General features: G+C 37.3%; 1 protein-coding gene across 1 annotated transcript; it reads left to right on the forward strand.

Moving 5' to 3' along the window:
• The first annotated feature begins 1,165 nt into the window (after positions 1-1,165).
• On the forward strand, positions 1,166-11,192 carry LOC140790879 (uncharacterized). Its single transcript, XM_073141189.1, has 8 exons — positions 1,166-1,364; positions 1,454-1,521; positions 8,902-9,021; positions 9,090-9,163; positions 9,485-9,521; positions 9,669-9,770; positions 9,850-9,958; positions 10,847-11,192. Exons 1-8 carry the CDS (start codon positions 1,291-1,293, stop codon positions 10,965-10,967), a joined length of 705 nt encoding a protein of 234 aa, XP_072997290.1. The 5' UTR covers positions 1,166-1,290; the 3' UTR covers positions 10,968-11,192.
• The last annotated feature ends 4,978 nt before the right edge of the window (positions 11,193-16,170 follow it).

Genomic DNA, 16,170 nt, shown 5'->3' on the forward strand with positions numbered 1-16,170 from the left:
TACATAACCAATAGAAGAGAAAAAAGAACTCATATCAGTAGAATTAGACAGATTACCACAAATAAGTTAGCCTTAAATTCAGAAACAAAATAACATTGACCAAAGTTTGGAAATGTTGAGATGTTCCAAAACAAGAAAAATCAAGTGAAGCTTACATAAGTTGGATACATAAATCGGCACATAATTAACTAACAAAAATTCTCATGACTATTCGTTATTCATTTCCAAATTCCAACAAGAAATATACTCAACATGATTAGTAAACACAATTAACATCTAATCAAGTAACTAGTCCACCATAAAAAGTATAACAAGTAATAAGTAATATGATCTAACAAGTAAGCACAATCCACCATAAAAAGTATAACAAGTAATAAGTAATATGATCTAACAAGTAAGCACAATTAACATCTGATCAAGTAATCAGTCCACCGCAATAGGTATAACAAGCAACAAGGAAACAAATCTAACAAGTGTCAACTAAGCACAATTAACATCTAATTAAGTAATACCGTGCGGGCTTGGCAGGCAGCAGTGTGACGTGGAGGGTTCTGACTAGAGAAGTGAAGAAGAGGGTTTTAGTTGACTTGTGAAAAAGATGAGGGCAACAAGCGAGCTGAGGCAGGTGGCAGGTGAGCTGAAGAGAGTTTTTAGGGTATCGACGTAGGGAGATGAGGGCAATGGCATGGGGAAATGAGAGTGGCAGGCAAGATGTGGGTGGCAGTGTAGGGAGATGAGGGCAACCGCGTAGGGAAATGACGGTGAGGTAGTGAGAGTGAGAGATTGTTTGAGAGGTAGAGTTAGATTTAGTAATAGTTTATATTGTAAGGGTTTTGGCGAGTTGGTGGGTTGACTTGACCCTACCCAACCTTAGTCATTTACTTAAACGGGTTAAACGCGTCAGTTATATAAATTCGAACATGACCCGATTATTAATTGAGTTAGATGAGTTGACCCATTTATGAGCCGAATTAGGTTAAATCCAAACCCGGTTAAAATGCGAGTTATTATGTCCAGTTATCATATGAGCTCAAGATTTGCCACCCATATGCATGGCTTAGGAATTTTGGTCAATTTCTTAAGAGGATTAAGACAGTGTCCAACCTATGACTAACTTTCTGTGAGACCTATAAAAGAAATAAAGAAAGAGATGAAAAAAGAAGAAGAAATTCGGCTCGGCCCATGAGCCGCCCTAGCCGCAGCCGTTATTCATAGCTCGGAAGGAAGAAGAGGCCAAAAGGGTGTAAAAAATAGCCGAACTCCCTCCTCCTCGTCCGCCCCAACAGCGGAATGCAGAAGCAGGGTGAACTCGATGACGACGACGACACAGTCTGCTTGGGCAGCTCCTTCTTCGTAGATCGCAAGTAATTTTCTTCTCTCTTCCATCCGCCTCTTGTAGCAGTTGAGAAGTAATCTGAGGTCTAAATTATTTTCCATTATTTTGGGTTTCTAGTTACGAGCTCACCACCTTCACCTTCGGCTCTCACGTCCTTAACCTCCTCTGCCTTCGCTCTGCTTCCAGTAAGTCTCGACCCATCTCGCGTTTACTTCGTTTCCTGCTTAGTTCTTTGATTCTTTATCTGGGCAGTCTGTATTTAATGATTTTTTAAAATTATTTTTATCGTGGTTTGGGCGTCAAAATCTTAAATTTTGTTCCATGATTGAGTGACTGATTCCTTTTGAGGAGCTTTTATATGTTTCCCATATCAGAGGTTTGATTTACGTCGGAGTGAAGTTTGTACACGGGTTAAAGAAATGTTGCATTTTTTAGCAGAACTATTTGGGTTGGAATCAGGACTTATAGTAAACCACAGAGTTTTCCTGCTGGGGAGGATTATATTTGGTTATTTTTAGACATTCCATAATGTCTAAGATTTGAAGATATTATCGTTCCATGTAGGATTAACATGGATCCGAGGATTGGATAGTGGTAAAACCATACAGTTACAAATAGTGAACCAATAATGAACTTATTTTAATTGTATGGGTTGTTTGATATATCCATATTTGCTTTCTAAAACCAGAAGAAACAGTGATATTACTCAAAATTTATAGAATAATAAGTAAATAAATATGGAAAGAAGATTATAGATTCACATTAAATAAAAAAGGGCTCCTATATTACTCTTTTGATAATATTTAAAGGGGAAAAAATTACATTCTAGCCACCCTTTTGCTGAATCAAAACTCAAAGTGCCTTTATGAACTTCCGCTGTGACACTTAACCCCTTATGGTTTTGACCTATCTATAATTATCTCTATGTGATATTTACAATCATAATTCAAAGTTTCACTTTCAGTTTTAGTTGGTTTTTGTTTTTGACTCTTGGAGAAAATGAAAAATTAGACCAAAATGGATCTGTTTCAGCCAATAATGTCCCAAACAAAGGTCAAAACTAGAATTCTTGCTAGTTTCAACCTTGATCAATGAGTTTCAACCTTACTTTTCAAAAAGTTTTGGCTGGTATTGTTTCGTAATGGGCGAAATTTCAAATCATATTAACAACATTGTTTTGAACATGTGGAATGCCACTCTGTGTTCATATTAGTAAGTATGCTAACTGCTAAGACATACTCAAAATTAGGATATGAATTTCTAGAAAGATACTGGAACTTTTGCCCTCCATCGGTTGTGAAAAGTCACCAGGCATTCTTTTTTGTTATCCATGGCCTTTATCTAGATTGATTCGATAACTTTGTTGAACTTATGGGTCGGCTACAATTAGGAGGACATACTTGGATTATCATGCATCTTTGGAAGGTTAAGATAAACACGACCGAGTTATTCTTCGTTCTACCATATGATTCCATTTCATGGACTTCATGCGATTCTTCCTGTAGATTTTTTTTTTTTGGTTTTGTTGTCTATTAGCACATGACTTTCACATATAGTATTTTATGAGAAATCTATACCTTGTTTGGAGCTTTACGAAAATAGAGATCCAAACAACTGAAGAACATTTAATTCACTTGTTAAGTCACACATGTTGAGCATCTCTTTGGAACCTTAGATGATTGCACAATGAAGCTGGGGTCATTCACTATATATCTACTAATCCCAATCAAGTGTGTCATTTACATTTTCTGTGTTCCTCGATATGACAGGAATGGCACTGCATTTAGACAAGGACATAATCATTAGTAATTGCATGTCTTATGGTATGATTATTTTCTCCATTAGTGATCAACTGCATCTTCTTGAAACTATAATTTTCTCCTTGAGTTTCATCTTTAGGGAGAAGATCTACATTAATGATTTAAGGGTAACCAGTTGTTGAACTCTCGCGTCGCCAAATTGAAAAGATGGACCAAGCTCTATAAATATTTACATTAGCTAACTGGAACAAATAGTTAGTAATTCTTAAATATGTTGATGCTTAACCAATCGAATGCAATGACAGTAAAACATCACTAGAGTTGAAAATAGATTTCTATACATATAGGAATAGCAGTTGTACAACCGTTTCAGTTTTTTCTTGTTATGGTGGCAATCGGATCATGTTAAGTGGGTTTAGGTTCGGATTAGATTCGGATTGGGTCAACTTCACTTTAACACGAAAACGACCTGATTATTAAACAGGTAACACAACACAACCCGTATAACTCGTATAAGCACATTTAATAAACGGGCCGTGTTAACACGACACATTAACACATCACAATAACCTGTTTAACACGACACAAATAACATAATATGTCACGACCCGAAATAGGAATTATGACCGGCCATGCATCTCAATATGTTTGAGATACACGAAGCCTTATTAATACTTTCTATGTGTACAATGGCAAAAAAAAAAATAAAATGAAAATCTGTTTTATTAAGTTCAAAACTAATTGCAATAAACATAAAACAATGTTAATATTTTTGAGTCTCCAAACTAAATAAATAAAATTTTTAATCTAAAGCATAAAATCTAAAAGAACGGAAAAGTAAATAGGTAAATCCTAAGTGGAGGTGGAGTCCGGGTACATCTCGCTCAGTCGCCCCGCTGACTATTACCTGAGATAGATAAATAAATACAAAAAAAAAGAATCCATGAGCCAATAACCATAGCTCAGTGAGTGGAATCCACTCGAAAACCAAATAAATTTTAAATCATATTAATGCTGAATAAAATTAAACTAAAAGTAACAATATCCATAACAATATGTAATAGGCATGCTCTTTAAATAATAACAATGATAACAATAGAGAGAGTCAACTTGTAACATTGCACGGTTTCAACATATTAACATCTTTTCAATATTTATACAGTCATATGTCTCAATGGGTCTAAACCCTGTGGATCCACATCAACTATAAGTCACCTCGAGATGACGCTCGGGACTTTTCTTCATAGTTGATCCGGTTAGGGCCATCAGATGGTATCACTATGTGATCAACACACTCTGTCTTTTTCACTAACCGTTGAGAGAAGTTAGAGTCACCTAGGAAATTTCTCATTCATCCTAGGACTGTTCCCTAACTCCGTTATAGTCACCTAAAAAAGTCACCGCAATGATCTGATTTAGGACTTTCCCCTGGACTTCCAGATAGACTTGAGTCACCACAGAAAATCGCAAGCGATTTATACTGGGACTGTTCTCTAAGTCGTACCAATACTAATCTTATTTTTTTTCACCAAATTTAATATTTGCATAAAGTATGATGATGCACTGAGTATAATAATTAAATGCACACAGAAAATATAACAATTACATTTTTGCACGTACGGATGAAATAAATAGATTTGCACACAGAAATTGTAATAATTAAAATTTTGCACATAAGGGCGAAATAAATAATTTGCACACAGAAAATTTACATGGTCTGATAAAGGTACGAAATATAATAAAATAAATATGTGAGTGAACTCACTTACCTGAGTCTAGGCAAGGCAACCGAAATATCAAATCTCTAGCTCACGTACTAAAAATCATCACCTTAAATAATAAATAATAATAAATTTTTTAATTTGAATAATATCAATATTTTTAAAATTTAGAAACTAAAAAGAACTAAAATGAGTTTAATTACCCATTGGATTGGGTTGGGCTACTGTTGGCCCGACCCAATTCAAAAAGAACTAATCAGGCTGGGCCAAGGCCTAGCCAAATTAATGGATTGGGCTACGGGCCAACCCGCAGCCCATCCAAAAAAGAACCAATTGGGCTGGGCTAAGGCCTAGCTAAAAATAATGGATTGGGCTACGGGCCAACCCGCAGCCCATCCAAAAAAAATACTGGTTCGGGTCGGGTCTGTGGATTCGAAATCCAAACCCGAACTGAACTCGAACTTAAAAAAGAAAAATGGGTTGGCTCGGGTTAAACCCGAGCCCAGCCAACCCCTTTCTTCCTTCTCGCGACCGACACGAGAAAGAGAGGGATCGAGGGGGAGAGTGACCGTCGGCGACCCCCCCGCTAGCGGAAGTTCACGACCACTCTCCTCTACTCTGCTCTCGCTCACTCTCTCTCTCTCTCTCTCTCTCTCTCTTCGTCGTCCTCACGAGGTGGAGAACTCACCACCGACGGCCGACGCCGAGGCCAACGTCGATCGGAGCCACGAGGGCTCCCTAGAAGACATCTCTGATATCGGGCTTGGAGCACGAAGCTTCCGGTGACGATACGGTAGCGACCCGAAGCCGCCGGCCAGCCTGATGTGCCGATGAAGCCGAGAACCCCAATTTTAGGTATTTTCGTTTTACCTTATTAAATTGAAATTACTTTTGAGTGTTGGGAGAGGGCTTACCGACGAGTCGGATGGTGGTCTTTGATTGCTCCGGCGGCGCTCCGACGATCCGATTCCACAGCGACGACTCTGATGGTAAAGAAAGAAGAAGAAGAAGAAGAAAAGAGGAAAGAAGGGGGTTGCGGTGGGTGGATAAGAGAGGATTTAAGTTTTTATAGGTTAGGTTTTAAATCCTAATCTGAAATTGATTTGGAGTGGCCGAAGATCTCGCAACCACCCTTCCCGTTGCGTGACGGAGAAGGAGAGGGGAGGGGCTGCACGTGCAGAGCACGTGCACCCTCCTCTCTCAACCCCCCAATTTTTTTTTTTTTTTGATGCTGACACAATAATATTAACCATATATGAAAATTAATATGTATTGATTTATCCTATATAAATAGTATATCATACAAACAAAGTAGGTTATTTCTAACTCAAAACTTATACAATATAAAAATAACAATTATAAGATTTCACCATAATACAGATCCATACAATATTGTTTTTAACTCATAACAATTGCAACATAGTTTCAACTTCACAATTCAACCACCAGCATCCTACATTAAGTAAATAAATTTAAGTACTAAATTTAGTTCCAACAATCCCATGACAATTATAATATAGTTTAAAGTTCACAATCCATTACAAATTATAAATAGTTTGAAATAAGCAAACAACAATATTAAACGCTCCATTTTATTGCCCAAAGATCATTACCCTGCCAAAAAGAACAAAAGAGAACATAACTAATTAAGATAGAAGATAGATATACTCTCTAGACAATAAGATTATAAAATAGCTAAGTGCCTTGCAGTTATAAGCTAGTTCATGCGCAGGACATCAAATGCAGTGCTCTAGAATGAATGCATCTTTCATAATGAAGGAAAAATGTGGAATCTTATCTTAATCTTTCCAAATCTTTAATAAAATCACAGCAAAGCCACGATATGCATTTGGGGAGTAAAGGCCTGCACCACAAACATTATTTTGTCAAGGATCATTCAAATAGAAAGAAAATAAGATAAAAGATGTAAGTCAACAACAACAACAAACACATTGTATTAATGGCTCAATAGTAAAATAGATTAGCTCCAAATAGAAAGATAAATGCCAAAAAAAGAGTATCTATCATAAAATAAAGCGCCATAAAAGTAATTGCCTTTTTCAAAATCAAATCTAGACAGAATAGGCATTGTAATAGTCTAATGTTCTGCTGTACAAGAATAGGCTAGCATGCATTTGAATAATAAATTACAAATTTAAACACTGAAGCATGGTATTTATTTAAGTAGAACATGAGTCGAATCCATATACAACAATTTGGAAAGATAAAAAAGAGGTAAAATATCATGACATAGGAACAAAAGCTATGAAACTAAACTAAAGATAAATTAAAGTTCTGACATAGGAAAAGATCAATGAGTAATTAAATAGATATAACAAACCAATTAAAAAGATTTAAAACATTGCAGGAAAAAATTGCTGCTAGCACATTGGAACATATCAATGCTACTAGCAAACCGATTAAACAGATCTAACCATTAAAATTATGGCCAAGCAGATCTAAACAATTAACCAAAAAAAAGATCTTTGATTACATGGAAAAGAAAAATCTCAAATAGACCAAGATCCTTTTTTAGGTCATTTCTTGGTAACATAATCTGCTATAAGAATTAACTGTTTAACACAGTGAAAAATATAATAGGTTGCCTGCATCTGTCTCACTAAATGAAGCAAAGAATTCAAAATCTAGGTTTCTCTTTCTTTTCCTTGAATAGTGCCAATAGCGACACACCAGAAACCTTCACAACCTTGAACGTGCCAAGAATATCACCAACAGCATGACCTTTCCGACTAAATCTAGCAATCATTACCTCATCCTGATATAGTTACATCACATCAACTATAAGCATCAACAGTCATCAGCATCATGTATAAGAAAACAAAAAACAAGGATGTTGCAGTATTAAGTTCAATTTATACTTAGCCAAATGAGTACTCATACACCATTTTCTTCAGAACATTAAAGTTTAATTTAAACGAATAAATCATAAACCAGAAGATGCACTAATAATTTATGTGCAAGAGTACAGAGAGATTTGATATGAGCCGACTTGACTCTCTGGAAGTCAGGGATCTGACGCAACCAGATCAAGTCAATCGGATGAGTAGATCAAAAGATATGGTAGAAATATTGACCAAATATTAGGGGGTGGCGAAATGGACGTGGAAGGTGGATAAAGGAGTTATGGCTAGGGTTAGGGTTATGGAAGGTGAAAGATGGCAGTGGTAGTGGGATAAAGCACAAAGCTAGATGAAGGGGAGAAGTGGACTATATTCTTAGGAACGAGAGAAGACGATCTGACATAAGGGAAGGGCGACGGCAGTGTTACCTGCGGCCTAGGGCAAGGCTCAGTGATGAAGAACGAGGTCGCATAAAAGGGATGAGTCGAAGGAGAAGAGTTTTGCAGCAAAGCCAATTCATTTAATTCGATTAAGATACAAGTTGGAAGGCCCTACTTATAAAGAATGAAATATAAAAGGCCTAAACAAACTTAATTAAACCAGTCTTCCTTATTCTTCTCGAATTAGTTCTTTGTTTTGCTGCAGATAGAGTCCGATATAAAGAAACCTTAAATACAAAAGTTGTAGATTATGAGGCCATTGATCTTATTCCGGTTGTTTCATAATAGTCGGGTACATGATGAATATCTTTTGAATATTTTCTTAAAATTACACAAAGTTAGATTTAGCTGAGTAAATAAAATCCTATCCTACTAAAACTCATTAAACTATAAAAGGGTTAGACAAGTTAGGGGGTCAGTAGTATAAATCCAAACATGACTCGATTATTAAATGGGTTAGACGGGTTGACCCGTTTACGATCCGGACCCTAGTAGACTAAACCCAAACCCAATCAAGAGTTGGGTTATAGCATCGGGTTACCGCGGCGAGTTAATTTTTGCCACCACTACTTCTTGTTACAAAGGTAACTTCACTTCTTACGAAAAATGGCAACATAATACAAATGTTCTTTTAGTTTTATTATGTCTTTGAGGTAATTATGTAATTATCCTATTCTTCCGCTCTGTATATATTATTGTTAAATTGTTATTTGCATATGTTAATGTCATTCCAGTTGTGGATAATATTGACATGGCTTCATACTTTTATGACTTGCATGGCAGCCGACTATGATCTTACAGGGCAGTTAGTATGGCCTGGTGCAGTTCTATTGAACAATTACCTTTCACAGCATGCTGAAATTCTTGAGGGGTGTTCAGTTATTGAATTAGGATCTGGGGTTGGTAAGATGATGGCTAATCATGTCTACTTTAATTGGAGACTTTTCCTAAATTCAACAGGTTCTTTGTAGGCATTACTGGCATACTGTGCAGTCGGTTCTGCCAAGAGGTTCTCTTGACTGATCACAATGAAGAAGTTCTAGAGGCAAGGTTTATGCCCTCTCTATAGCCATCTTCTAAGTTCTAACACCCATTTTCCTGCGTGGAATATTCTATGCTTTTTAAAAGTTAAAAATACCATAAAAAACGAGGTGACTATTTTATTCAATTAAGTTTCCTATAAAAGTAGTAAGGTTTTTAAGTTATTTAGTATGGAAGAAGATGATATTTCTTTTCCATTTCTAAGTTTTCAAATAACCGGTTATTGTACATTGAATTATAACTACAGTTCAGTATAAGTAGCTGCACATTTTTGGAGGAGAGTTCTATCTCCATTTTTAATACATTTAATCTTTTAAGTTTTCAGATCATGAAGAAAAATATAGAACTTCATTCATCTTCAGGTAATCAAAGATTTACAGGTTGGGGAGTTTAATTTATAAGTTCCTTTATGTTTGGAACTTTTCCCTGAGTTCAATCTGGTCATCCTGACAACTAAGAACTAGTGTCCCTCACCAGGAAATAACTTCTATCAGAAATTTTGGTTTCAGTGCTGACAGCTGAGAAGCTAGAGTGGGGAAACTGTGATCATATTATACAAATCTTAGAAAAGCATCCAAAGGGATTTGATCTTATTCTTGGAGCTGATATTTATATCCTTTCATGTCATTTGCTCTTTCCCTTTTATTGGCAACTTTTTAGATTTAAATGTTAATCCTTGACAAATAACAAGCTTTCAACAGTCCAGCATTTCTCATCTTTTTGATACTGTAAAGAAGCTTCTCCAATTCAACAGGAGCAAATGCAGATTCATACTGGCCTACGTTTCTCGGTCTAAGATGTATGTGTTTTATCAACTCAATCTTATTGGTCATGATCTTTTCTCTTTTCTATTTTCTCTCTATGTGTGTGTGAGTAGTGGTGGGTGGAATAGTTGCTGCTTCTATAATTGTGCCTTACAAGAAGACATTTGCATATGTGAAAGTACATTAATAAGGTTCAAAGCTCATGGGATCACAAGAATAATATGTTACTACTCAAGAAAACTGACATAGACAAATGTTTCAAGAAAAGTCAAGTAAGAGTAATAAGAAGATCATATACTAATTATTTAGGTCCATAATTCAGATGACACCCATAAACATCTTTATTACTGAATTTAGTGTGTAGGAAATATACCCAAACAGCTTTTCCCATAGGAAATCTATCCACATGTACATGGAAAAGTCATAAGCTATGACAAATAATTATTGTCTTGTATGCTTCCAGGGAGCCACATAGTCACTTGACACTTCTATGTAACTCACTATCTTACCTATTTGATGTTGCTCTCCAAACTTATGAACATCCTTTACTATCTTTTATTAGATATTTTGGTGAGGTTTTTCAAGTTCATAATCTGATGCATGGTGCCCGTAGATTTGGCAGTAGTCTTGTTCTTCTATTTTTGTTAATTCTCTTCTCTGCCATTCTAGCAGTCTGTTGTGGTAATAATCCAATATATCTTTCAAAAATTGCCACACATGCATTTATAATTTTGTTAGCTTATTTGCACATTCATAGAGTACCATTGTATTGCAACCAAATGATCTTTATTTAAAATTTGATCAAGTTGTATGCTTCTAATTTCTTGCTCCACCATTTTATACAAGGTGCTGAATTGTCTTAGATCATAGTAGGACACAAACTGCAGTCTTCTTACAAATGTGCTTCTTTTTCTGATGAGCAGCATGGATACACTTGTAGTCAATGAAGCTGGTCAGCATGGAATGCAGGTCAATGAAGTTCCTGGGACAAGAACAACCATAACAAATCTTGAAGGGGTCATATTTGAGATTACCCTCAAATGATATTTGATGAAATTTCATAAATTCCATGTGCTTGTTTGATTAGACATGCTATTCCAAAAATAATGTGTTCTTAGCAAGGGAATCGGTCTATTTTCTTGTGTTAAATATGAACGTCTCTCATCTGCTGACTTGCTAAATAGCCAAAGTAGTGAGAGGAATTAATTTTGTATGTCTTATTTTTGCCGTCCTTGGGAATTAGCAATTGAACATGTATTGCTATGTTGACTAGTACGGTGTGTGGCAATTGGCACTTAGCATAGCATGGCACACAGAACCAGCTAAAGATTATTGATAGTGGCATGGCATAGATAATATAAGATTTATATACTAATATAAATGATGCGGACATCACTGATAGGACACGATCCCTCCTATAGGAATTTGGTTCTAATTTTGATTTATTTAGGGTGTCTTTTGCTTATTTCCTATGTAAGGTGTTTTTTGCTTAATTTTATTGTAGGTCTATATATAGACCCGTTATATTTTCTTTGGAACTGAATGAAAGTTTATATGATTTATTCTCTAGAGGATTTTAGTGTGAAACCATTTCTTAGGGTGGAGGTGTGAAACCCCATTCCTTTCCTTCTTATTTCCCTATTTCATCTTTCTCCACCACGTTTTGCATCATTTTAGTATCAGAGCGAAGGATCCTAATTTATGGACGTCCTTTTTGTTCTTCGCACGACCAATTGCTCCACGAACACTAGAACGTCAAGAAATCCGACGTACAACGAGCAAATAAATTACTGTCGACGAGGAACAACAATAATCTGTTATCATAGTGAAATCGCTACCGCGTAAGATTCCAAGTCCTTCAAAAAATTAATTATTATTGCATTATTTAGTGATCTACTATTCCATCATTATTTTTATTTTTTAGATAAAAAAAAGAAAGAAAACAGCACGTCTCTTTTGCTATAAATAAAAAAAAAAAAAGTGTTTCAAATTTTCGAAAAGTTCATTTTTGCTTTTAATTTCTATTAAAGTCCAACCAATTCCTTCTTTCCTTAAACCTCCTACTAAATTTCTTATTTCTTCTCATCCCAACAAATCCTATCTTTCCTAATTTTCCTCCCTCCAATATTTTTTCAATTTTTGAATTCTCTCCCTAACTTGGAACCAACCCAACCTCATTAAACCCATCAAACCTAAACCCAAAACCCATTAGCCCAAAACCCAAACCTTTTTAGACTAAACCCACAGCCCGTTAATCATTTTCTCCCAACCCGTTAATCAACTTCATCCCTAACCTCCCCCTCACTTCACACCAAAATCCTCCAACCTTTCCCGTCGCTGCTGCCCCCAACGTCGCCCGAGTCAGCGCAGCCTCGACGATGCCACCCGACGCCGTCGCTCCACCCGATGACACAGCCCCGGCTCTGCCCCGCCCCGACGACGCCGCCCCGGTGCTGCCCTAACGCCATCCCGATTTAGCGCAGCCCCGACGACGCCACCCGACGCCGTCACTCCACCCGACGACGCCGCCTCGGCTCTGCCTTGCCTCGACGACGCCGCCCCGGCTCTGCCCTGCCCCGACGACGCCACCCGACGCCCTCACTCCACCCAACGACGACATTCCTTTGACGCCTACAGCCATCACTAACGACGCCGACGCCCGTGCGTGATCTCCCGTGCTTCGTTCCCTACTGTAGCTCTAACTGCGACCATCACTACTGGACCGTCCGATATCTCCATTATCTCGGACTTTGCTACCGACGTCGCCGATATCGCTGCTGACCACTCCTAGGTGCTGACGGAGAGGACATGAGCAGTAACACATTGTGAGGGGAGGAAGAAGGGTGAAGACAAATTAATTAATTTCAATTTTTTTCTCAAATGATCAGGTACATGCTCTTTTCAATGTATTAAATATTTTTGGGTCATTTTTTTCTAGTATCATCTCTAAACTGTTATCAATTCCTGCTGTCCACATATAGTGAGGGAGAGACTACATAGAAACATTATATGCTTTAGTTCTGATATTAAGAGATGAACTGTGTCAAATAGAATATTAATATTATGTTAATTTTTGGAAAGAAATTCAATGGGTTTGGCATTTATGAAATGTGACTTTTGATTAAAAAACTATTAAATCTTGACATTAGTCTTTGAATCTCTTAAGTATTCATTTTTAAGATTTTCTTGACTGCATAGCATATCATCTCACATCATTTAGATCAAGACATTGGTACTAGATTAAATTTAGGAGACATCTACATTCTATTAGGTTAGAACACTATTTAATTTTGTTTAAATTAGCAAGCATAAAATTAAAAAGATAATATATATATATATATATTAAATATAAAAAATAATAATAAATAAAGCAATACCTAACTCACTCATTGCATATTAGTGTATGCCAACACGTAGAGGTAAGGCTTATCTCCTTAGTGATTCTAGTGAGTCCAGCAGTAGCAGTATGGATCCCGAACTTATTAAGAAGCTCGACGATATTATGGGACAACTAGGTACCTTAGCTCAACAAGTCAGGGATACTCAGGATACTTTGCTTGGGTATGTGACCAATGAACAACTATATATGGTAGAAAGACCCCGAGAGCACACCGCTCCTCAAAATAATCACCGTCTCGACCTTGAGTGTGGTGAATCTCCCACTCCTTTACCTCGCCAACACTTTCAAGGGAATGAGCGAGATCCTGATGAACGGTACCTTCGAAGCATAAAAATTGATGCTCCGATGTTTGATGGTCGTCTAGATCCGCAACACTTCTTGGACTGGATCAAAGACATGGACCATTACTTTAAATAGTATGATATGTCGGAAGTCCGTAAAGTCAGATTTGCTGCCATGAAATTGACTGGGAAAGCAAATCAATACTGGACCAACGTTGAGACTCTTCGTGAGATCAGGGGTGAGCTTCTAATTGAAATTTGGGTTGACATAAAAAATGAACTAAAACGTAAATATCTCCCACCTTCTTATTACCCTAAACTTCTAGATAGATGGAACCGACTTACCCAAGGGAGTAAGTCAAGTAAGGATTACGTTGCGACCTTTGATGAATTACTTGTTAGGTGTAGCGTTATCGAATCAGAAACCCCTATGCAAATCTTGTCCAGATTTAGGGCCGGTCTACGTGAAGAATTGAGAAGCAAACTTTTTGCACATAATATTGATACTTTGGAAAAGGCCTACAGCTTAGTTCAAGACTTAGAGGAGTCTAGACCTAACCACAACTCAAGAAATTTTGAAACAAGACCACAAATCCATAAATCCTCCACAGGTCCTCACCAATCCAAAACTACCAATCAATAGTTTAATCGATCTACCCCTAGCCCTTCACAATCCAAGGTAGAATACAAAGGTAAAAACATCGAGAAAGACTTTTCTAAGGTTAATCCTCGGGTCAAATGCTATAAGTGTCAAGGCTATGGACATGTTGCTGCAAATTACGCGAGCCCGTATAAAATAAGTTTAATTGAGGAACCCTTCGAAGAAGACTCCGAACAAGATTTTGATGGATATGTTCACCATGTAGATGGTGAAGAAGGAGATTTTGAGGATGAAGAGGAAGAAAATACTCTAGGATGCCTGAGGCACATAGACTCCACTAGGTTACATGTTGTTACATGTGCCCTCTCTCAACTTAAAGTCAATGATGATTGGAGGCGCAGTTCCATTTTCCACACATTCACGAAAATTGGAGGTAAAAATTATAAAGTGATTGTAGATAGTGGCAGCTATATAAATGCCGTGTCTTCCACCATTATTTCAAAACTAAACCTGAGAGCGATTTCCCATCCTAATCCTTACAAGGTTTCGTGGATCAATTCAACCACGCTGGAAATAAAAGAGCATTGTTTGGTTCCAATTAAATTCATGACTTATAAGGATAAAATTTGGTGCGATGTATTGACCATAGATGTGGGCCAAATTATCCTTGGAAGATCTTGGCTATTTGATAATGATGTGCATATTTATGGTCGTTCGCATGTTTGAACACGAGGTTAAGAAAATTAAGATTCTTCCATCGCAGCCTAGAGGTGGTAAGATGGAAAAAAAGTCTAATCCCATCCACTCGGACAATAAAGTCAGCTTGATTAGTGCGAGAGGCATTGAACGTGAGATGAGTAAAGGAACTCCTATTCTGATTCTTGCTGCTCGAGAAATTCTGAATGAGCCTAGTGAATCGATTCCTTTTGAAGCCACTACTGTGATTGAGGAATTCTCGGATGTCTTTCATGAGGATCTCCCGGATGAATTGCCACCAATGAGAGATATTCAACATGCTATCGATTTTGTCCCAGGTGCATCTCTTCCTAACTTGCCTCATTACAGACTTAATGCAACTGAACACGCTGAACTCAAACAGCAAGTTGACGAGTTATTGAGAAAAGGCTTTCTGAAGGAAAGCCTAAGCCCTTGCGCAATTCCCACATTGTTAACGCCAAAGAAAGATGGAACCTGGTGTATGTGCGTCGACAGCCGCGCTATTAATCGAATAACAGTAAAATACCGTTTCCCCATTCCTCGTTTGGATGACATGCTGGACATGATGGCAGATGCCACGATCTTTTCAAAGATAGATTTAAAAAGTGGCTATCACAAAATCCGTATACGCCTTGGCGATGAATGGAAGACTGCGTTTAAAACAAAAGATGGGTTATATGAATGGACAGTTATGCCTTTTGGCTTGACTAATGCTCCGAGTACTTTCATGAGAGTGATGACTCAAATATTACGACATTTTATGGGATAGTTTTTAGTCATATACTTTGATGACATCCTTATCTATAGTCGATCTCGGGAGCAACATATAGATCATCTTCGTCAAGTCTACGCTGTCTTGAGGAGAAAGCAACTATATGCAAACCCTAAGAAATGTACATTTCTGACAAACAAAGTTGTTTTCTTAGGTTTCATTGTTTCATCTGAAGGAGTGTCTGCTGATCCTGATAATGTCAAAGCTATTAAAGAATGGCCTGAACCCCGTACCATAAGAGACGTGAGAAGCTTTTATGGACTCGCTACCTTCTATCATCGGTTCATTAAAGGGTTTAGTACCATTATGGCTCCAATAACAGAATGCCTCAAGAAAGGTGAATTTAAGTGGTCAGCAAGTACTACTAAAGCTTTCACTGAAATCAAAAATAAAATGGTGGAAGCCCCTATCATGCGACTCCCCGATTTTACTAAAGTTTTTGAGGTCACTTGTGACGCTTTTGGAGTTGGTATAGG

This window comes from Typha latifolia, chromosome 6, assembly GCF_019914945.1.
Source record: "Typha latifolia isolate L0001 chromosome 6, TyphaL0001v2, whole genome shotgun sequence".
Taxonomy (NCBI): domain Eukaryota; kingdom Viridiplantae; phylum Streptophyta; class Magnoliopsida; order Poales; family Typhaceae; genus Typha; species Typha latifolia.

Excerpts from the sequence above, each read along its gene's own strand:
- LOC140790879 (XM_073141189.1), top strand. The coding sequence starts at position 1,291 with ATGCAGAAGCAGGGTGAACTCGATGACGACGACGACACAGTCTGCTTG. Across the intron at positions 1,522-8,901 it reads CTGCCTTCGCTCTGCTTCCA|CCGACTATGATCTTACAGGG; the intron begins GTAAGTCTCGAC and ends CTTGCATGGCAG. Across the intron at positions 9,164-9,484 it reads ACAATGAAGAAGTTCTAGAG|ATCATGAAGAAAAATATAGA; the intron begins GCAAGGTTTATG and ends TTAAGTTTTCAG.